The 23,964-nt window shown below is 45.0% G+C and overlaps 1 protein-coding gene across 1 annotated transcript; it reads right to left on the bottom strand.

The window, feature by feature from the left end:
• Positions 1 to 2,742: 2,742 nt before the first annotated feature.
• Positions 2,743 to 4,795, bottom strand: LOC310705802 (uncharacterized protein; the record flags this gene model as incomplete). The annotated part of the gene is made up of 7 exons (XM_083500623.1): positions 2,743 to 3,267; positions 3,483 to 3,534; positions 3,672 to 3,776; positions 4,056 to 4,149; positions 4,294 to 4,373; positions 4,502 to 4,618; positions 4,754 to 4,795. The coding sequence occupies 7 exons, from the start codon at positions 4,793 to 4,795 to the stop codon at positions 3,242 to 3,244; spliced, it is 516 nt and encodes a 171-aa protein (XP_083356749.1). The 3' UTR covers positions 2,743 to 3,241.
• Between the last annotated feature and the right edge of the window lie 19,169 nt (positions 4,796 to 23,964).

Below are 23,964 nucleotides of genomic sequence, written 5' to 3'. Positions count from 1 at the left end.
AGACAAGAGCTTGCTTAGCTGGCTAGCCTTTCAGTGTCCCATATCTGCCTGTTTTTTGAGATAACCTTCAACTTGTTGTCTAGATGATGAACTAATTCTCCTCTCTGTTTTTCAGTTTTATATTTATCCTCTATAAAATCATTCTTTAGCACCCTTCCGCTCTCCAACCTTATTCCTGTCATAATTTTCCTTGACCTTTACTGGTGCTGGATGAATGCCATGGTCAGTACTAAAAAGACTGATGCTGAGTAGAATCTGTCCACATGCATTTCTGGAGAGGGAGCAGAACAAAAGCTTTAGCAGTGCTGGACAGCAAATATAAGGATATGAGTGACTTAAAGCAAAGTTAGCCTTTGAGAATGGCCTCCTACAAGGGAATGGATGGAAGCATTTGGAGCTACCATAACGGGAAGTGCATCCCCCCCTCCTTTTATTATTATTATTATTATTTCTTAGAGCCATTTCTCCATGACACATAGACCAACTGCATTATGGTAATGGAAAGGTTTGTTCCTGACTGAGGTCATAAATCACGAGGAAATGCCTGCTTCCTACAATTCTGCCAGCGCTCTCTCTAGAAATAATCTGGCATTCCAAAGGTTACTAGAGATATCCAAACATTTATGATGCAGAATTAATAACTTCAAGGTCAGAAGAAGAGAGGCCAATTTAGACTCATTCATCATGTCGTCTATATTGATTTCTGGAACTTAAAGGAACTTGAGTCATAATTTCAGAGATAAACAGAAGTTATGGACTTTCCCTTTCACAGATGTAGCTCTTTAAAAAGCCTATATATTGTATATTCTCTCTCTCTCTCTCTGGATTTTTGCAATATTAAAAGTTAATTGACAATGGGTGTAAAATGACAGCATGAGAGCTCACCTGGGACACTGGTCATTGGACTGTGTTACCACTAGGTATTGCAAGCCACTTTCCAGATTGGGGTGAGTAAGTCCTTAGGCCCTCAAAGCCCCCCTGTCTGGCCCTCTCCCTGGGTTATACTCCTTTCACAGCCACAGCCCCCTCCCTTGGCCATAACCCTACTGTAAATAAAGTGGGCTATATATGCTCAGTTGTCATTCAAGCTAAAAGTTGCTGCAGGGTACAATCACAATGTTAGACAAGGGGTTGGCCCACTTCCGCTCGTCTTGTGCATTGAAAGTATGGATCCACGCAGTTTTCTACGTAATTCACACTTTCTAGGCATGGGTCTAAGCAGTTTCCCCCTTGCCCTGTTCCTTTCCTAGGAAAAACCTGCTCTTTAACTCTATCTGCAGAAAACTCAATTGCCGTTTTCTCTGATTGAGTGCTAAAGAGCAGCTTTCCCCAGGAGAAAGCAGGAGGACAAGAGGAGATGTGGGTTAAGCCCTGGGATATGGATCAAAATTAAATCAGAGCAGGACTGATGGAGAGGGATTAGGTTTGGATCATTTTTGGTTTAGCACAGGGGCGAGCAAAAGGTTGTTTGGGATCTACTCATAGATCACTGGATGATTTGAAGTATATCAGCAAGGGGTTTAACCATTGTTCCCAATCTTTTTAACAATTTTAATTATGTTCGGCATATCTGGAAGGCACGGCATAAATGAACATTATGACCTCTCTAATGCTTCTAGTTCCTATTTGTATGATTCTCCTTGTGTACAGTTCTGTGCTCATGAAATTCAATGTCATCAAGACCGTACATCTCATAATTATGTGGATCAGATGCCTTTATGCCATATTCAGTTATCTGAATTACATCAGAAACAGAATATGTGGCCTTCAGATGACTTCTGAGAACTCTTGCAAAGTTCAGATATAGCCACAGGCTAAGATATTTTTTTAAGCAGCATATGCATAAGCTTCCCCAATAGTTTTCAAACTCTACAATCTCAAAGTCTAAGGCATTAAAATTGGATTTACAGAAAAGAATTTGTGTGTGTGTGTGTGTGTGTGTGTGTGTGTGTGTGTATGTGTGTGTGTGCATGTTTATAGGCATAATGAACTGAATAAATGGCAACACATGAGCCAAGTGGTTAGTCAGAATGTCTCTATGGATATGACTTCTGCCCAAATGTTCAGACAACTCATTTCATTATTTTCCCCATGTAGTATTGTACTGCAAAGCCTTGTTTAGAGCAGATAGCAAAAGATAACCCTTATTCCCCTGAAGTTATCGTTCAAAAAATCAATTCAACCCACACCCTAATACCGCTGAATTGACAAGATACAATTACAGAAGTGAATAAAGGAAATTACTTAACTCTTGTAGGGATTTTGAGAATGGAAGAGCTACTGAGTGCTTGCCATATGACTCACTTGGGCAAAAAGTTTTTTGTTTTTTGTTTAAAGAACACTATCTATTGTAATAATAACACAGGGAAAGGTGCAATGTAAAGGCCAAGTCTACTTTAATAAGTCTTTGAAAGATGATCACTCCCAATACAAATTGAAACCCATATTTTCTTGGTCCTTGGGCAAGTTTTCTTCAAAGTGATCCCTCCCTGAATGTCTCTATTTGTTTCCTCTGGACCCAAATTACATGGAGGGCCTGATGGAGATGAAGTTGGAAGCAAATCCTGTCACTGGTCCCTCACTTAAAAGATGCAAGCGAAACTTAGGCAGCATACATTTAAAACACATTGCTTCACCCCAAGGATTCTTGGAACTGCAGTTTACCATTCAAAGAGCTACAGTTCCAGCCCCCTTAACAACAGAAAAGTGCCCAGATCAATGGAAGACAATAACACAATGAAATTCAAAACAGTAACAATTTATTGCATATTGATTCAAAATCCATTAAAAACAATTTAGTTTAAGGAATGCAAGAAAATTGATCAGCTTGATCCAGTGACACCAGAGAGAGCCATTTTCAAATAACTCAAGGGCTGTCACATGGAAGATGCAACCAGCTTTTTTTCTCCTGCTCTGGACGGTAGGACTCAAACCAATGGCTTCAGGATACAACAAAGGAGATTCCAACTGAACATTGTTCAACAGAGGAATGGACTCCCCTGGAAGGTGATAGACTCTCCTTCCTTGCAGGTTTTAAAGCAGAGATTAGATGGCCATCTTTCTTTCTTTCTTTCTTTCTTTCTTTCTTTCTTTCTTTCTTTCTTTCTTTCTTTCTTTCTTTCTTTCTTGTTCTGCCCAATCTCAGTCCATAGTTCATGGCTGCTTAAATCATCTGTCCCCCTCCTGATTCTCAGTGAGTGCCTCTTCTTCTGCCAGTCTTTGGCCAGTTGAGACGTCCAAATCACAACTCCTCAATGATGATGTCATCTGGATGGAAAAGAATGGAAAAGAGAGAAAATCTGTTCAGTCCTCTCCGCTTCTTGTAGCTGGAGTCAGTCTGGGCGCTGCCCTCCCAGGCCAGGTGGGAAAGGCCTGCCAGGCAGGGAGCAGGTCCTGCAGGACTCCCAGCAAGAAGACCTGGGAGGTGTGTCTTGGGCAAACAAGGGACAGGGAGTTCACTGTCCCGAAGGTGTGGGGCTTACCTTCTTTCAGATTATGCCTGAAACAAGCTAGCTCCGGCCGAATTACTGTGTTCTGCAGAGGAAAGACAAATATGAGTCAGTTGACACTATGAACTCCAACTCCACCCTGAATGGGTGTAAGAGAAGCAGCCCCACCCAGGAAGGATGGAAGCAACCAAAGAACTGAAAACAGGAATGCAAAATACTTACTCTGAGGTTCGGGAATCTTCGTGAAAGGGCCAGCAGCAGGGATATACTGCTGGCCCCTAATTTCCTTTGGTCTTCACTCCCCAAAAGTGCGTAATATCGGAGGTCCTGTGGGATGAAAGAAGTGGGACAGTCAGTTGGGTAAGGGACAGGGGATCAACCCTAAAACCACTCCTGATGCTATTAGGATACTTACAGTAAGCAATTGGAGAAGGGTGCCAGTATTGGAGGCTTCTGGGAGGAGACCCCCCCAGCAGGCTCTGGAATGGCCTCTTCAGTTCCTGTGGGAAAAGAGAGAAGAGAGGTTGAGTGCTGCTGGGTTAAATTTTGTAAGAGTGTGGGAAGAAGAAAGAGCTGTGCAAAGAGAACTTAAAGCAGAGGACAGACCTCTTTGTCCTCCTCTGTGCTCCCCAGAACTGCCTCTGTTGTTCTATGGAGGATCGCACTCACCACAGAGGGACTGAAGTGGGGTCTCATAAAACTGGAGAGAGAAAGGGAAGGGGTTAGACACTGCCTCCTCCAAGTCTCCCTTGTCCCCTTCTCCCTCCTGCCTGACTTGCCCACCAAAGCTCCCCCTGGAGTTCTGCCCCCCTACAGCCCCACCCACCCCAAAGACCCCACTCACCTCAACTGCAGGAGGGCCTTGAAGGCCAGGGCCAGGCTCAGGGGGCGATCCCTGAAGTACTCCAAGTGGCCAAGGATGTCCTGGAAGAGAGCAGAGGAGGAAAGTCAGCTCCTTCCAGGAGTCTCCAGAGGACAGCTCCAACCCCAAACACCAGCCCCTCTCTGCCCCTCCCTCTCCATGGGGGTCCCTCACACCACCCATCACTCACCAGAATGGCTTTGGCCATCTCCTCCTTGGAGTACTTCAGGGTTCGGAGCCCCCTGAGCCGAGCTGCCTGGCAGTCCTGGATGATGCCCAGAAGCTGGAGCTGATCTTTGTCAAGCAGCTGAAAGGCAAAAGTCAGGCTGTCAGTTCCTTGTGGGGGGAGGGCTCCTCCACATCTGAGAGTGCAGAGTGGAGTGCAAGAGGGGGGGCAGGTCTGAGGGATCCCCTCCCTGCTCTTGTTTTATCCAATACTCACCACAACGGAAGGGATGTGGATCTCCTGCAAAGTGAAGGACATGGGGATTGGTGAGTTCCTCCCTGAGCCCCTTGCAAGGCTTTTCCAAGAGTTTTCTCCTGGATTCCAAGTCCTACTACAGGAGAAGAACACCCCAGGCCTTAGGGGCCAATCCTGCCCTTCTGCTCCCAGAACATGGCTCCCCAGGGAAGATGCCCCTCCCACTGACAACTGTCCCCCTGCCTTGCCCCACAGCCCAGCCCCCAGCTTCCTCCAACAGACCCCACAAAATGGGGTGGTTGCTGGGGGGGGCAGTTGCGTTTCCAGATGCTGTCGCAGATAGGCGGGTTGGATCCAGCCATCTGGCTCTGTGCATCTTTTTACCAGATGCCTCCCTAGCCCATTCCTGCTCTCCTCCGTCCCCAAAAGGCAAAAATATCTGTTTTTAAAATATTTTTTTCCTCAAGGTAAAGGACGCCGTGCCACACCACTCCTGTCTGGGCAGCTGCCTCAAAGCGAATGAGAGAGACACTGGGGGCGGCGCTGCTGCTGTTGTAGCCAGAGGAGGAGGAGGAAAGAAAAGAAGAGGAGGTAGAAAATAACACTTGTAACTGCAAGTATCTTATTTTTCCTTTTTTTAATAATTTCAATGTGTGTGGGGGGGGGTGACAAGAAATTTTCTGCACCAGGTACCACCTGACCTTGCTACCCCACTGGCCGCAACCCCATAGTCACCTTACCTTTACCTTTTACAACCAGCACTTCAAAGGGCAATTCTATATAATATGCAGGTAAAAAGGCGTAGGACACCAGGCAGTCCCAGCTGTGTTCCCTGATATACTCTCCTCCATGTCTTCATCCTAGGACATGAGAAAAACAAATGGTCTGGTCTTGCCACTACTCTCCAGGGCTCTTTAAAAATTGTTAATGATATCCCCTCCAGGACATTCTTATTACATAAACCTTCCTCTCACTCCAGTTTATTTTTCTCATTATGATATTCAGCTGAGATAAGGCCTCTAAATCCACAATTCAATTTCCATCACAAATTTGAAATGTAGTTCTCATTTAGTCTTAAAACGACTGACTTAAATTCAACCACGTGCTTCCCTTTTTAATCAACCTACCTACTCCATGAATAAAACGGCGCTAGCTGTACCTAGAGTGTTCTAGTGCTGCGTTTTTCACTGCCAACAGTTCATTATAAGTCCTGGGTTATGAATAGGGGGGTTTGACCAAACACAGGAGTTTGAATCAAATATTTAACTGAACAGAATAAATTCCTTGTGAAAACTTTGCTTTTCTGCCCCAGCTGGGAATTGTGTTATTTCTTATATTGCCCTCTAGTCTCCGGATTTGGAGTTGGTTTAAATTTTCCTTCTGTAGATCTGTTGGCGACTGATCGAGGTTCACAGCGCAAATCCCAGAGAAATCAGTAGGAATTTGTTAAACCCGTTGGACGTTGCCTGCCTTTGACTGCAGAAAAAGAGGGGTTGCTAAACTATGATTCATGCCAGAACTATGTATCACTTAAAAGCATTTCCAACTCACCCTCCCTCACAAGAAGCCCAGGGTGTGGCCATAGCTGTCAACCTTCCCATTTTTTGCGGGAAATTCCCTTATTCCAGCGCCTTTCCTGCTGCTTCCCGCTGCTATCCCGGATTGTTAGATATCCCATAGACAGTCCCCAGGACAGGTGAGGCTGCTGATCCCTTTATTTTCAAATCTGAAAGTTGACAGCTATGGGTGTGGCACAACAAAAACAAAGCTAATATAAACAAAAATTGGCAATCTGCATACAGGGCAGAAAATGTACCAACGAGAAGAGCATATAGCAATCAGCAAAAAAGAACGCCAGGTGACAGCAATTTCCGCTCATGCCCTCCAAGAGGTGGGCAGGGTTTGTGACACCGCATGGGCTTACCTGGACAGGTGCCACCCACCTTGCTACAGGGTGGCCGTTACCCCACCCCCATCTCAGCAGGCCAACGGGCTTCTAGCTGGGGGGTGGGGTGAGGGCCAGAAAAGGGCCGATGCTTTCTGGCCCAGGCTCATTTTGTTTTCTTTCCATATAATAATAACGATAATAATAAACTAACCTGTATGCAAGATGCAATGTGCTCATATTGCATTATTGACTCCTAACTCATAAGCATTCAGATTGAAGTTTGCTAGTAAACGAAGTTTATTTCTGTATTTGGCAAAATATGTTGAAGTAATTTCACCCTATTAAGTTTGGTGGGCAGGTTGTATTAATATTATAGCAGCATGTTGTAGCCAGTGCCTATTTAAAAGCTGCAAAAATACGATAGTTGGAGAAGGTTGCTTACCTTATCACTAATTATCTGATTTCACACCATCCTCAAATGTGCCCTGGTTTCACCTCCAAATCCTCCTGAGAACTGCAAGAGATGGTTTGTAGAGGAAAAGCTGTAACTTTCTAACAGTACTGGGTCAGAAATGACTTTATTCTTCCTCTAGTCCAGTAGGTCTCATGAGATGAGCTAGGCTTCCCTAGGGAGATACATGCTCCTTTACAATCATTTCCTAGGTCTGCAAAGAAGCAGAGCAGCAACCTATCACTTTTCAGGGAGCCCCAAACATAGATTGTTCTTTTCAGTCCTTTATTCCTTCATGAATGGCTTCGGCCCTGTATACCCGAAGGAGTGTCTCCACCCCTATCATTCTGCCCAGATACTGAGGTCCAGCTCTGAGGGTCTTCTGGCTGTTCCATCACTGTGAGAAGTGAGGTTTCAGTGAACCAGGCAGAGGGCCTTCTCAGTAGTGGCACCCACCCTGTGGAATGCCCTCCTATCAGATGCCAAGGAAATAAACAACTATCTGACTTTTAGAAGACATCTGAAGGCAGCCCTGTTTAGGGAAGTTTTTAATGTTTGATGTTTTATTGTGTTTTTAATATTCTGTCGGGAGCCGCCCACAGTGGCTGGGGCAACCCAGTCAGATGGGTGACATACAATTATTATTATTATTATTATTATTATTATTATTATTATTATTACTGTAGTGACTGTGTCCCACATGGCTCCCAGCCCTGCAAAAGGAAGTGCAGGGTATCTTTCCAGGAAGGCCTGCCTCTTACCCCTGTCTGTTTCATTGGCTCACCACCTAATAACTGCTGCCTGCCCCAAAGCCAGGTTGGGACAACTGCTAAGGAGACACGTGATTGGAATACAGCATCAAAATCACCACACCAAGTATTTAGCAGGATCAGGAGCTGTGATGTGGAGCAGAGCCAACTACTAGATGGTTTCTTTGGGAAACCTGTTTTCTCCACAAAATGCTACAAGCATTGCTGACACTATTTCTAATAATATTAATAATAGGCTGACACCAACGAGCACATAAGAAAAGAGCAGCAGCCAGGTAGGAAACAAATATTAATTAATATAGAGAAAGAAGGGCAATAGAGGATTAAACAAAGTTTAAGATACTGGAATTCTTTGCTATGTAAAGTGTAGACATCAAATGGAGTAAATTAGTGGTTCAGAGGAATAATTATGCTAATACAGCTCTGCTCTGAAAGGTGGTAATAAGTCTAATTTTCCAGGCAATAGGCAATTTGACTTCTAATTATTTCATTTATATTACAGTACATACACTGTACTATGAATCATTTAAACCATATCTTGCCTTTTGATTTCACCCACAGCAACCCATGTATGTGTGTGGTGGTGAAAAGGAGGAATAGCAAATCGATGACACCAGCTTAGGTAAGTTTTAATTTCAAGAAACACAACATAAAAGTACCATCAATGTGTTGAGAACAAAGGGACATGATTTCCCTGCATTTCATTATTGTAGGGTTGCCATATTTTACAACGTGAAACTTTGAAGGTTTGGCAACCCTACGTTATTGCAGACTTGAATTTTGGGGATCACTTTAATAGAATTCTTTTTGAGGTTTGCTACATTTTGCTGGGTTTGGAAATCATTTTTTTGGCTGCCCCCTGCGCCAGATGTGAAATGTTGCCTGGGCAAACCGCTCTGTGGCATTTCCTGTCTGGCCTGCTAAATCATTTTTGCAGAGGCATTTGTTGCTGGGAGGGGAAATCTGCTGTATCTGTCATTAGCAATACTCTGGGTGCAGGTGAAATATGGAACATGCTTCCAGAAACAGATAGAAAGGAGATGTAGTACAAGCTCCATATGGGGATGCACAACAGCTGCTTTCCTAAACTCTTAAGTTGGTTGTCACAGGAGGTTTAGAGAATGATAGTCCATCTCCTTTGCTGTCTTAAATGGGCTTCCAGCTCAGTCTGGCAGCAGTTATCCACTGACCAAACACCTAATCTGTTACCAGATCAGTTTAACTGGAAATGTCAAGAATTGAACCTGTGAAACATGTGGTCTGCCACTGAGACATGGTCCCTCCCCAATGGTCTGCAGAACCCCATAGCATGTACAGTCTATTTTCAGAGTGCCTGATAACTTATACAAAGCTTACACATACCCCCCAATTTTTCTCCAATGAAAATAGGGACGTCCCGTTCCATAATTATAATTTTACTATTTATGGCCCACACATCTTATTGGGTTGCCCCAGCCACTCTGGGCAGCTTCAAACATATATAAAAAAAACATAAAAACACTTCCCTATACAGGTTTGCCTTCAGATGGCTTGGGGATCAGATAAATTTCATGAAGTACATACTTATGGGATTTATGTGTTAGTTGCTCTCTTGAGAACAACAATACTTGAGTGAAAGCATCCGGGAAAATCAGCTGGTGCACATAAAAAGGAAAAAAAATTCAGAAGGATGAGTTCTTTAGTATTGTTTAGAACAAAGATACACTTTGATAACATTGGGGTGTTTGTGGAGTTTGCATTAGTGGTGGCATGGATTAGATTGGCGGGGATGCATGGTATCAGGAAACAGAGAGGAGGAGGAGGAGGAGGAGGAGGAGAAGGAGGAGGAGGAGGAGTTTGGACTTGATATCCTGCCTTTCACTCCCCTTAAGGAGTCTCAAAGTGGTTAACAATCTCCTTTCCCTTCCGTCCCCACAACAAACACTCTGTAAGGCGAGTGAAGCTGAAAGACTTCAGAGAAGTGTGACTAGCCAAGGTCACCCAGCAGCTGCATGTGGAGGAGCGGGGAAGCGAACCCGGTTCACCAGATTATGAGTCCACCGCTCTTAACCACTACACCACGCTGGCAGTTTAGGGTCAGTAAAGCTGCAGTGTAGGGGTACACCTGTCTGTTGACCACCTTCTGCAGTTGGTTTTTTCTCTTGGTTTGATTTTTGATGCTCCCTCTCTTCTCTAGCTCCCTCTAATTGTGAACTCAGATGTTGAGGACTGATAGAAATGGAGTCAAATAAGGGATGCATAGGAACAGCTGGACCATAAAGAAGGCTGATCGCCAAAGAATTGATGCTTTTGAATTATGGTGCTGGAGGAGACTCTTGAGAGTCCCATGGACTGCAAGAAGATCAAACCTATCCATTCTTAAGGAAATCAGCCCTGAGTGCTCACTGGAAGGACAGATCATGAAACTGAGGCTCCAATACTTTGGCCACCTCATGAGAAGAGAAGACTCCCTGGAAAAGACCCTGATGTTGGGAAAGATCAGGAGAAGGGGACGACAAGGAGAAGGGGACGACAGAGGATGAGATGGTTGGATAGTGTTCTCGAAACCACCAGCATGAGTTTGACCAAACTGTGGGAGGCAGTGGAAGACAGAAGTGCCTGGCGTGCTCTGGTCCATGGGGTCACGAAGCGTCGGACACGACTAAACGACTAAACAACAACAACAAGGAACAACAGAGGGATTTCAGTAGGTTCAGAAGAACACTAAAGTTTGCCAAAAAGAAAAAAATAGTGTGTGTGTGTGTGTGTACAGATGCCCTAAGGGGACATTCCTCCCCAACAGCCCAATGAACATGGTCACTAGCAACAAAATTTTGATATCACTGGGGGGGAAGGGACCCTGAAAATAGGGTGGTGACAGCCAAGTAGAATGGAATGTCCTGGGGAAGGAGATGACTGGAACAGAAAGTGAGGACTAGAGATGCAGGGTGATTAATTAAGTTTGCTTTTAAAGGTAAATTTACCAAATTTGTACTTTCCAAAACAGCATGTGAGCTGAAAGACAACCATCCTTCAAGAATTGAATTTATTTGACCTTAGCAGGGCAATTCTCCAGCCCAGAAATGTGCACCAAAATGCGCATATTAAAGTGTAAATTAAAAAGTTTGTATTTGTGAATATAGCATACGAAAAATGCTTCATATTAAGGGGGGGGGGAATATTTGCCAAAATGTGTAATTAGGAAGAAATGCATAAGGAAATGCAATAAAATTCACACTAAAATGCTCATAAGTTTTTTTCTTTAAAAAGCAAATTGCTTAAAAATGTGGAGAACTGAATTTATGACTAGAAAAATGAGTAATGGGTTTAAGAAAATGGACTGATCCCTGTATAACCAATGAGGATGTGCAACAGATGATATAATATAATTATAGAATTGTAGACTTGGAAGGGTCTATGAAAGTCATTTAGCCCAACCCCTGCAACGCAGGAATCTTTTATGCAAATGGGGCTGGAAGCGATGAACGCGGGATTAAGAGTCTCATGTTCTATGAACCGAGAAATTATTTGACTGGGGAGCTTCAAAAAAATAATAATGTAGTCTTCACAGTCAGAGTGGCCCCAATTTGATCAAGGGACAATTGCTATCCTGCAAGTACCTCTGAAATGCTTTGCCAATCCTTTCACTCTGCCCTTGCCCAATATAGCAGGTGGCCAACAGAGCTATCTCCTTAGTGGGGGGGGGGGTCAGGAGTGGGATGCCAGCATCCCTAAGAAAACATTTATATTTTAAGACATAAAAATAAAATTGTAATGGGAAATAAGCAAAGTATGATCCATCTCATGCAGACATCAGGGAGTTTAAATAAATATACATTGACAATCTATATTTAATGTTTCTGGAATAATAAAGTTGAACATTTGGGGAGGAGCTGAGAGTGCTAATGGCATCTGTATTATACGAAACTGACAGGTAAGTGATTCAGTGTCCTGAAAAGAAAAGCTATTAACTCTTATATGTATTCAATAAAAGTACCTCTTCCGCGTCTGCATACTAAGGGCTTTTAAATCCTTCTGTTTGGGTGGTTTTCAACCATCTTGGGAAATGGTTGTCGCCAGAAATGCACTCAGCATTGTTTATTTTATATCTCATCGCTTCCTGAGTCATAAAAACAATATTAAATCATAAATACACTTGTATGCTTTGAAATCTACTCTGTAAGTTACAGGAAGGAGGAAAGGCTTTGACTGCATTCCTCAACTGTTGTGAATTGGTGTACCAAACGTTACTTGACTGCATGGCTACTCCTGTAATGCCAAGGTTGTCCATTTTCCACATAGGATGTAAGAAGACATTGTTTTCTGTTCTGCCTTGTATTTGACATACAGTGGTACCTCTGGTTAAGAACTTAATTTGTTCCGGAGGTCCGTTCTTAACCTGAAACTGTTCTTAACCTGAGGTACCACTTTAGCTAATGGGGCCTCCCGCTGCCGCCACGCCACCAGTACACAATTTCTGTTCTCATCCTGAGGTAAAGTTCTTAACCTGAGGTACTACTTCCAGGTTAGCAGAATGTGTAACCTGAAGCATTTGTAACCCGAAGCGTTTGTAACCCGAGGTACCACTGTATGCAGCGCTATTTCTGTTCGACTGCAGTTCATCTTTCAACCAAAACTACGCTACTCATCTCTCTGCTCACTGTGGGAAAATAGGGAAATTACATTGTCATTATTGTTGCAAAAGTTGGGTGCCAGCCCCACTCTCTGCCAAGCGATAGCAAGATCCCAGGGTGTTCCAGGCATTCTCCTAGGGTCTGTGTTCCTTTGGAGAATTAAGGCACAGCAGAGACTGTCGTAGCTTTAAAAAATATGGTTATTCATCTGTGCAGTCTGCCTGGAGGGAGTCCATATTTTACAGCATGGTCATTTCAAGAGGAGGTTGTACCCCACAATAGTGAAGCCCTGGAGTCCAGGGCATCTCTCCCAGTTATTCTTCAGCCAGCCTGCCCAAGATGGATGCCAGTCTTTTTTCTCTCCCTTCTTCTTCCCAGAACACCCTGCTAAAAGCTTTCTTTTTCTGTTGCCTCACACCCAGTTACCCTGGCAACCTTCCAAATCTCTGTTCATACCTCAGGGCAAAGACGGAGGACAGTCCCCTCGCATTGCCAATGGGTCTCAATGTCCCTGTATTGCTTCTTAATGGCTCTAGCTTGGCCAGGTCATTTTGCATAGCTCAGAAATTCCTCTGCAGATTGTATTTCTCCCTTCACATCCCAAATAATCAAAATTCTACTGTTTATTTATTTCTAGGGTTTAGTGGGGAGGGTACACCTCGAATTTATAGCACCATATTACTCCACCCCATTCATTTCAGTGCGGGCAGATCCAGGGTTTGGTGGTGGTGAATAATCTATTACAAATTTTTTGCAGCTCAAAAGCACCAGCAGAAGTGAATGCAACTCCTATTCACAGAACTGATTTCCGCCCCAGATGTAGGACCAATTAAGCAAACATCAGCAATTTCCTCCCTGGTTTCTCTTTTTGTTGAAATTCTCCTACATCGCTACTTCCTAGTTTGAATTTGTAGACACTTGAGTTCTTGTAGCACTCATCTGAGGCTCCATTTTTGTGAAAGGGTAAATGGTTAGGGAATAACTTACCTTTGTGAGCTCCCAGACAAATCTCTTGGCTGCTGTTTGGAAGAAGCAGCTGGAATAGGTGGTCTAGCAAGACAAGTTCTTGATGGGGTTCTTATTACAGCTTCAGCCTTATCTAATTCCCCCCAGTAAAATAAAATGCATGCTTTACAAAATGCATGCCTTCCTGTTCTTGAAGAAAGGTTCTCATTTTGTTTTCATTTTAACTTACCGTGTTTTTATTTTTACCTTCAGAAGTTCCACCTTTGAGTCACTAAATCTGCCCTAGATATTCAGTAATGACAGCCATTGCTGCTTGCATCTGTAATAGGACAGGAGAGTGATTGGTAGAATAAGTGAATCCTCCCATGTTATTTCTCCCGCATCATAAAACTTGTGCCTGATATATTAATATCCGCCAGCTGAAGCCCTTATGAATAACCTTTCCCCATCTCCTCTCACCTACAAATAAATGAGATTATGCAGAGTGATGGTAGGTCTCTTGCAGCTCACGCAAAGCATTTAGCCAAAAAGCCTAGGCACAATATTGACACATTCCTTGTGTATGGTATAATTTCAAAAGTTTGACTATTCCCGTCTCTCTTTTTGATAGTACAGCTACAGTGCACACAATGCACATTAAATGTCAAGGCCCTTAATTCAGAAAGCAGGTTAAGGTGTCATCATGTTCCATTTGCTAAAAGGTGCTTTAAAAAATACAGGCACCAGTCAGAAAATTAACACACTCTTGAATGGAAGGCTGTGGGAATAGTTATTTCTCCCACCCACCCAATTTCAGGGGTTATAAAAGACAGTTCTTTACTCGGCCAAACATAGCTGGGATTTCGCTCTTTTATTTACCAGTCACATCACTTCTGGAGTTCCTTTCCTCTTACGTGTGCATTCCAGTGGATAAAAGGTAAAGGGACCCCTGACCATTAGGTCCAGCCGTGGCCGACTCTGGGGATGCAGCACTCATCTCGCTTTATTAGCCGAGGGAACCGGCATACAGCTTCCGGGTCATGTGGCCAGCATGACTAAACAGCTTCTGGTGAACCAGAGCAGCGCATGGAAACGCCGTTTACCTTCCAACCGGAGCAGTACCTATTTATCTACTTCACTTTGACGTGCTTTCGAACTGCTAGGTTGGCAGGAGCAGGGACCGAGCAACAGGAGCTCACCCTGTCGCGGGGATTCGAACCACCGACCTACTGATCGGCAAGTCCTAGGTTCTGTGGTTTAACCCACAGTGCCACCCGCGTCCCATATTTCCAGTGGATGGACTGCTGCAAACATATTTTATCTGACAGAAGAAATATATAATTGTACCGTATTTTTCGTTCTATAGGACGCACATTTTCCCCTCCAAAAATTAAGGGGAAATGTGTGTGCGTCCTCTAGAGCAAATGCAGGCTGCGCCGCTAAGTCCAAAGCCAGAACAGGAAGACGGAGCGCTGCGGAGCGCTCCATCTCGCTGCTCTAGCTTGGGGACGGCTGCGTGCAAACCTCTGCAGGGCAGCGGGGTGCCTTCACCTCGCTGTCCTGCAGAAGCTAGCAAGGCTGTTCCCAAGCCAGAACAGCGAGACGGAGGGCTCCGTCTCGCTGCTCTAGCTTGGGGACGGCTGCGCGCAAACCTCTGCAGGGCAGCGGGGTGCCTTCACCTCGCTGTCCTGCAGAAGCTAGCAAGGCTGCTCCCAAGCCAGAACAGTGAGACGGAGGGCTCCGTCTTGCTGCTCTAGCTTGGGGATTGCTGCGCGCAAACCTCTGCAGGGCAGCGGGGTGCCTTCACCTCGCTGTCCTGCAGTAGCTAGCAAAGCTGTTCCCAAGCCAGAACAGTGAGACGGAGGGCTCCGTCTCGCTGCTCTAGCTTGGGAACGGCTGCGCGCAAACCTCTGCAGGGCAGCGGGGTGCCTTCACCTCGCTGTCCTGCAGAAGCTAGCAAGGCTGTTCCCAAGCCAGAACAGCGAGACGGAGGGCTCCGTCTCGCTGCTCTAGCTTGGGGACGTCTGCGCGCAAACCTCTCCAGGACAGCGGGGTGCCTTCACCTCGCTGTCCTGCAGAAGCTAGCAAGGCTGTTCCCAAGCCAGAACAGCGAGACGGATTGCTCCGTCTCGCTGCTCTAGCTTGGGGACGGCTGCGCGCAAACCTCTGCAGGGCAGCGGGGCGCTACGCTCCAAAGGCTTCAGGGATCTTTGAGGCTGGCGGTGGGGGAAAGCAGCGCTTCGCCCCACCGCCAGCCCCACAAGCTCTGGTGAATGTACCTTGAACGCACCTTGTTTTAGAGGGGGAGAACAAGAAAAAAAAATTTCCCTGTTCTCCCCCTCCTATGGTCCGGTGCGTCCTATGGTCCGGTGCGTCCAATGGAGCGAAAAATACGGTATTTATTTGCTACATTTATATCTCACCTTTTCTGCAAGGCACACTCCAAGACAGTGCACATGTTCTCCCCTTCCATGTCTTATCCATACAGCACTCCACTAAGGCTCCCCAATCTGGTCTGATTTCCCCAACCCTGAACTACTTGGACTGGCAGTTTCAACTTCTCCTTGATCCGTATTCCTCCCTCCTCTCCCACCTTGCTTTTCTCTAAGAAGTTAGAGCCTCCAGAAGCACTGACTGTTGCTTCTATCATCATGTTCTATTCCCTAAACTAAAAGCTGCCATGGTTTGGTGGCGGTCAGTTCCCCCTTGCTGCCACAGGTGCATTAATGGACTTCCTTGGAAGGTGGTGGACTCTCCTTCATTGGAGGTTTTTAATTAGAGGTCTAGTGGCCACCGGCCAGGGATTCCTTAGCTATGATTTCTGCATTGCATGGGGTTGGACTAGGTGACACTTGAAAGGTACTGTGGTGTTTGCCTCCTAGGATGGGTCATAAGGAAAGGGTTAAAATGGGTGTGATGTGATTGGCCAGTGAGAATGCAAGAGGGGAGTAAAAGTTAGAGTGGGAAGTTTTGAAAATCAGTTGAGGTTTGGGAGTTGGAGAAGGAAGAGGGAGCAATAGGCAGTGGGTTGGTCAAGTTGTATTGTGAGAGAGTGAGAGGAATTGTTAGGTTGAGTCAGATGGATAGTTGGAATAATCAGTTTGGAGTTGTTAGGAACTAAGATTGACAAGAGAAAAATAAACTGAAACCATACGCTTGTTCCTGCATTTGAAAATAAACTTGATTATTTGTTAATGTTAACAACTGTCTGGACTCCGTGTGTCCCTGTGAGAAAAGGGGTGGTGGCAATGAAGAAAGCAATCACAGTGGTGGCACAGGGTCAATAGATCGTCAAACGTCCGGGGGCCCTGTGTGATCGCCACAGGTACTTTCCCACTTTATGATTCTATGACTCCACATGATTCCTGTTAAGTATAATTGTTTAATCACACACAAAAACGGAAAGTGCTTCTTTGTGTATTGCTAAGGGTTTAACATTGGAAAATTCCATTGGGGTATGCTAAAGCAAAGTAAAGCATCTAAATGGGTTAACTGTTGGTGCTCTCTGCTAGCTCACCTGTGGTGTTTAACCTTAGATCATACAAGTGAAGCATTTAGTTGAATATCACTATTTTGAAGGGAGTTGCCTTTGGTCTTTTGTTCCCAGCCACAGTGGGAGAAAGATGTGCTAATGAAGTCTCTCTGAAAGGGAGGGAAATCAGCCTGATCTAATCTGATCTGCTGGTGACATTGTCTGCAAACTGTTATCTATAGCAGTCTCACTGCTACAGGTACATTTTTGTCCAGCCTTTCTGTTTATGGCTCGGTAAAGTTAGCCAAGCTGAGCCTGAATTCAGTCTGCTTTATCCAGTCACTTCTGCTAACATTAGAAAGGATTACAGTGTCTTCTCTAGAGTGGTCCAATTGTTCTTCTGCTCATCTATAATGGATACAACAGTGAATGCGTTTTGGATTTGGTTGGCTGCCAAGATCAAATAATTGTCAGCATCGAACAGCTTCACAGTAACCTGGGGTTTGGTTGATGTAAATTGAGACACTACTTAGATGATTATTAATTCAGTGATTTAAGTAATCTCAAAGAAGATTTAAAGGCAAGTCTATCAAATTCACACTTTCTGCGATGATGAGAGAACCAAAACACAGCCATCCCTTGAAATCTGAACTTAGCTGAATTTTGAAATGCAGTTCTCTAACAGGGTTGCCATATTTCAAAAAGTGAAAATTCGGACACTGCTTTGAGCTTTTGTGGGCAAAGTTGTTGAGCTCTTTTGGCAAAATCACAAAAAATAATAAATGAAGTTTTTGAGCTATTTTTAAAAAACAAAGAAGACACTGCTGACATTGGTTGCCATCCGTCTGGATTCTTGCGATTTCCGCCCAGACACTGCTCCCGACTGCAGTATTCCGGCTATTTTCAAGTGAAAAAGTGTTTATGAAAATGCATATATTACACAGAAGTGTGCATAAAAATATTGAAAAATAAGATAGAAAAAATGCATTTCATTAGGAGAAATTGCTTGTAAATATGTGCACATTGATCAAAGCTGTATGCAAAAAAACATGTGTTTTGGACTGAAATGCTGAAGAATTGTCTTTTTAAAAACATAATTGCAGATTGCTGCAGAGCTGAATTTAAGATTTGAAAAACAACAAAGTGAGAGAGCCTTTCATTCCTAGTTGGACTACAACTCCCATCATCTCTAACCATTCACTCTGCTGGCTGGAGCTGATGGAAACAACTTTCTAACAAGATTCTGAGGGAGTCAGTTTGGGGACATACAGTGGTGCCTCGCAAGATGAAATTAATTCGTTCCGCAAGTCTCTTCGTCTTGCGGTTTTTTTGTCCTGCGATGCACGGTTTCCCATAGGAATGCATTGAAAATCAATTAATGCGTTCCTAGGGAAACCGCCTTCAGACCAGGTCCAGGGACAGTCTGTCCCCAGACCTCTTCTGAAGGCTGGGGGGGGGGACAAGGGCTTTTCTTCTCACCCCCAGCATTTTAAAAAACCCTGGGACAGCGGAGGACTTCTCCGCTGTCCGGGCGATCTTAAAATGCTGGCGGGCGGCATTTTAAAATCGCCCCGGACAGCGGAGGACTTCTCCGCTGTCCGGGGCGATTTAAAAGCCCCTGGGAAGGCAGGCAGGGGGGACAAAGACTTTCGCCCCCCGCCCGCCTTCAGAAGGTGTTCCCACCCCCCCGCCCGGCTTCGCAGCAGCGCTACGAAGCCCGGCGGCTGGGGCGGGTGCTCCCGCCCCCCCACCCCGCTTCGGAGCAGCGTTCCGAAGCGGGGTGGCTGGGGCAGGTGTTCCCACCCCCCGCCCGGCTTCGCAGCAGCGCTACGAAGCCCGGCGGCTGGGGCAGGTGCTCCCGCCCCCCCACCCCGCTTCGGAGCAGCGTTCTGAAGCGGGGTGGCTGGGGCAGGTGTTCCCACCCCCCGCCCGGCTTCGCAGCAGCGCTACGAAGCCCGGCGGCTGGGGCAGGTGCTCCCGCCCCCCCCACCCCGCTTCGGAACAGCGTTCCGAAGCGGGGTGGCTGGGGCAGGTGTTCCCACCCCCCCGCCCGGCTTCGGAGCACGGGGAGATCGCTTCTCCCCACCGCCGCTTGCTTCAAAAGAGGTCCGGGGGCAGCGGGAAGCTCCCGCTGCCCCCGGACCTCTTTTGAAGCAAGCGGCTGCGGGGAGATCGCTTCTCTCCGCAGCCGCTTGCTTCAAAAGAGGTCCGGGACCTCTTTTGAAGCAAGCGGCTGCGGGGAGAAGCGCAGCCGCTTGCTTCAAAAGAGGTCCGGGGGCAGCGGGAGCGCTTCCCGCTGCCCCCGGACCTCTTTTGAAGCAAGGGGCGGTGGGGAGAAGCGATCTCCCCGCAGCTGCTTGCTTCAAAAGAGAAGACCCGCTGTCCCCGGGGCAAGCTTCGTTTTGCGAAGCAAGCCCATAGGGAAATTCGTCTTGCGAGGCAACTCGAAAACGAAAAAACCTTTCGTTTTGCGAGTTTTTCGTCTCGCGAGGCGTTCGTCTTGCGGGGTACCACTGTATTGTGTAGACCATGCCATGCTGCAGAATACTATGTACAAGTAGGTCCTATTGAGTTGAATTGGAGCTCACTTCAACCACTCAATAAGCAGTGGCAGAATATGAGGGGAGAAACTCATTACACATTTCCATTTGCTAAAACCTGAAACATGCTCACCAGCAAGGAAGTGGATGTTTTCAAGCAGTCTGATGAATGTTCATGGTTGAGTGGACTATTTTTATAGAATAGTAATTGATAGTATGTTTCCTGCTAATTCGGTTATTTTATTTAATTTGGATACACAGAAAATATTTAAAATAAATTTAAGGAACTGCAGAAAGAGGGGGAAGGGAGTCAAGTTTTGAAATGTTAAAATGATTGTAAAATAAGTGAAATATATAAACCTGAAAAGCATAAATAAAATTAAAAAACAAACAAACCCAGTTTTATTTTTATTTTTATTGAAAACTTTTACATCCATGGTTGATTTTGCCATATAAGGGCTGTGTTAATTATTCAATAATAAATGATTTCTACTTACAGATAGGTAACCGTGTTGGTCTGCCATAGTCAAAATAAAAAAATTCCTTCCAGTAGCACCTTAAAGACCAACTAAGCTAGTTCTTGGTATGAGCTTTCGTGTGCATTCACACTTCTTCAGATACACACTGTATCAGTGTGTATCTGAATTAGCAGGAAGCATACTATCAGTGTGTATCTGTATCAGTGTGTATCTTCAGTGTGTATCTGAAGAAGTGTGCATGCACACGAAAGCTCATACCAAGAACTAACTTAGTTGGTCTTTAAGGTGCTACTGGAAGAAATAATTTCTAGATCGCTTTCCTGTGATAAATCAGGACTTCTTTTTTTGCCCCAATGGAATGGCACTTCTTTTTTTCTTCAATGAAATTGGGTTACTCAGATCTAACCAAAAATCGCATAAGTCACCTTCTCTGTCTCTCTCCATAACAGGCAGACGGGGAGATACTAATTTTCAGTTGAAACCAAAATCCTCATGTGGCTGCTCAGCTCTTTCATCATTTTCAGACGACTGTTTTCCTCTCAAGGCCACACCAGGATCACTGCAAAACAACAGTCAGCTTCTATGGTTCTCAGCTGGCCAATTGCTATACAGATTTCCCAAAAAGTTTCATCCCAGGCAATATGGCTGCTTCCTGCTTCCTTCTGTATGGCATGAAAGTGGCCAAATTAGCCACTTCATCTCAGTCTTGTGGCAATTTAAACAGCCTGCAGGGACAAAAACCCACTGCTGGGGTGAAACCAGCCCCCCTCCACTGCAGAGGACCACCTTGCCCCAAAGGGTCTTCTGCAAGGGTGGGCTTCCCTCTTGCCCTGATTGCATTTGTTCATCCCATCACTGAGGTGCCAACTTGCAAGGGAAATTGGGGTGATGATGTGTCCGTGACATCGTGCATGTAGATTCAGGACCTTGGCAGGATGCAGTGGCAACACAGCTGTAATGATCTCAGGCAGGCAAGCAAGCCCCAGTAAGAAGTAATGACTCTCCGGTAGTTTTATGTTACGGTTATTTGCAAAAAACACATCCAGAGCATGGCTTCTCACCTGCTCACATTGACGAGAGTTGGTCAGTCTGAATCTCCACCCCTTTCACAGCAGGAAGGATGCCAAATCCCCACCCTTCCCCTCTTGAGCTCTGTTGTCCTCTGACCTTATCCAGTCTCCTAGAATGGGGACTGAAAGGCTGGCCTTCCTCCTCTGAACTTCTACTCGACACACTCTCAGTCCTCTGCTTATCTGCTGACTGCCTAGCAATGCTCTGGCTGCCTCCTAACTCTCCCGCTTCTTGAGAGCTAACAGTGTCATTTCTGGGAAATGATATATAATGAATTGAAGAGAATGTTTAAACTAACTTAAAACAACAACAACAACAACAACCAGAAGCTTTTTTATTAGGTTAACAGGAACAAAAATTCCCAAAGAACAGAAGAAATTATTTATGTACACCACAACAGCAGCCCAGGTCCTGTTAGCCCAAAGATGGAAAGAAGAACAGTTGCCAACAATAGAAGAATGGCAAACAAAACTTATGGAATATGCAGAAATGGCAAAACTCAGAAACTCTGACAATGAGAAGTTTAAAAAAGAATGGGGAAAATTATTGTATATGTGCAGAAATATTGTAAACAAGTTGTTACATTGGCAGGGTTCAATTAAGCACTTGTAAGTAGAGGAACTAGAAAATGTCAAGCAGTAACAATTGGATAAAAATGATAACAAAATGCAGAGATTGATGTAAGATGTAAAGAACCAGTAGAAGGGGGTTCAAAGAACCTCAAAAGAAGGCTTGTAAAATAGAAGGATTCCTTATTAGAAGTTCAAATGTTAGATTGTAGTTTGATTATTGCATCCTTATTGTTTATTATCTGTGAAAATTAATAAAAAATATGTACAAAAAAGAAAGCTACCAGTGTCTTCTTCGGGAAGGGGGGGGGTCAAAATATCCCTTCTCAACTCTTATCATCCAGCTCTCATCTGCAGAGTCTCTCTCTCTCTCTCACTTAGCTCAATTTCTGAGTCTGACTTTTCCCCTGCGCTCGGATGAGCCACGTTCCTGTCAACAACTTCAATGGCTGGTAGCTCCTCCTCTCTGATGCTCTCTGCCATTGCCACTGGCTGGGGGCTGCTTCTCCATCTTTCCCTTACGTGGCAGGAGAAGGAGGAGCCACTGGCCACTGAAGCTGTGCCATGCTCAGCTCTGTACTTGGCCTCCTATGCCCCCTGATTTTTTAAACTTTGCTCCCCCTCAAAAAAAGATTCAGGGCCCCCAAGCGCTGGGCCCCTAGGAATTGGTATCTATGTCCCATCACCTGATCTCAAATGTTCCCCACATTCCATGATTCTCTTCTGGCTGTGTGACTCTTTCTGTATACCAGTTGAACTGACATGACTTCCCCCACAAATAATCATTCAGATGGTAATTCACCAAGGGTGTTAAGAATGTTCTCTTACCATTCTCCACTGTGGCAAGAGAGATTCATTTTGTGTGAGCATAGATCTCCATCTGCCACAGACTGCAATAGCACTTCTGTGCCCTCGCAGGGCTCTGGACGGCAGCCAAAAGACCTACTTTCAAGTGTTTGGAAATCACAAACGAAAGCTCTATATAGCTCCATTAAGTATTAAGTGATAATGCAATAAAACAACTCTGGGGGTTGTACAATAAAACAGAATTACAAAATTAAACCGTTCAGCCAGAAACATTCACAGCTTTCCAGATGTTTGGAAATATAAACAGATATCTTCAGCAAGGCACCTCATTCTCTGTTCCAAGGTTAAGATGCTCTCATGCGCTGAGATTGCATTGAACTTCATTCTTCAGGAACTGAATATATCTACTCTGTGGCACGTTTCCATGTACAGGGTGAAATACCTGCTATAAGGTAAAAGGTAAAGGCGACTATGGGATCATCTCGCTTTCAGGCCGAGGGAGCTGGTGTTTGTCAATAGACAGCTTTCTGGTTCATGTGGCCAGCATGACTAAACCACTTCTGGTGCAATGGAACAGAGTGCATGGAAACGCCATTTACCTTCCTCCCACAGCAGTATCTATTTATTTACTTACACTGGCGTGCTTTCAAACTGCTAGGTTGGCAGGAGCTGGGACAGGAGCTTACCCCATCACGGGGATTCGAACCGCCGACCTTCTGATCTGCAAGCCCAAGAGGCTCAGTGGTTTAGACCACAGTGCCACCTGTGTCCACCTGCTTATAGGTGTTGGGGTGCTATTGGTTTAGCACTGGTGCTATCCACAGAGCTTTGCAATACAATCTTTTTGAGGGTTTGGGTTTTTCAGGAAGAAAGTATCTGTACATTATGGATGTACTGACTATGATTTTTTTATTATTATTATTTTCAGGGACAATCAGTTTCCACCCTCAGCTCATAAAATAGTTGCTCTATAGCACTTTTATCAGTTACACCAGGGATAGGCAACTTAAGGCCCATTTGCCTTCTCAATCCGGCCCGTGGACAGTCTGGGAATCAGTGTGTTTTTACATGAGTAGAATGTGTGCTTTTATTTAAAATGCATCTCTGGGTTATTTGTGGGGCAAAAGAATTCATTCATTCCCCCCTTCCAAAAGAAAATAGTCTGGCCCACCACATGGGCTGAGGGATGGTGGACCGACCCACGGCTGAAAAAGGTTGCTGACCCCTGAGTTACACACTCAAAAAGAAATCCCTCAGGAGCAGGGCTGGAGCTCATCATGAACTTCTCCCTTGTTCTCTTAGAATGGTAATGGTGCCTGACTGAGAGGTGCTGGTACTGAGCTATGGCTGGAAAAAAAAACCCTGCTCTGGAATAAGGTCAGCCCACCTAAGTCCCATTAAACCAGGGGTGGTAAACCTTTGCAGTGCTGTGCACCAGACCTTCTACAGGATTGACCTCATGGGCCAAATTTGACAGATGGGTTGTGTCATCCACTTGTCAGTCATCCAACATCACAGTGATGTCAAGTGATTTGACACTTTAAAGTCCCTAAGTTGGGAATTCAAAGCACTGTGCTAAAGGGGAGGGAGGGGCACTTCATTTTAGCAGGTGTTTCAATGCCAAACA

Source organism: Podarcis liolepis (assembly GCF_965112155.1).
Source record: "Podarcis liolepis genome assembly, chromosome: 4".
In the NCBI taxonomy this organism is placed as follows: Eukaryota; Metazoa; Chordata; class Lepidosauria; order Squamata; family Lacertidae; genus Podarcis; species Podarcis liolepis.
Note: the sequence above shows the minus strand (reverse complement) of the source record. Positions and strands in the feature narration are given on the sequence as shown.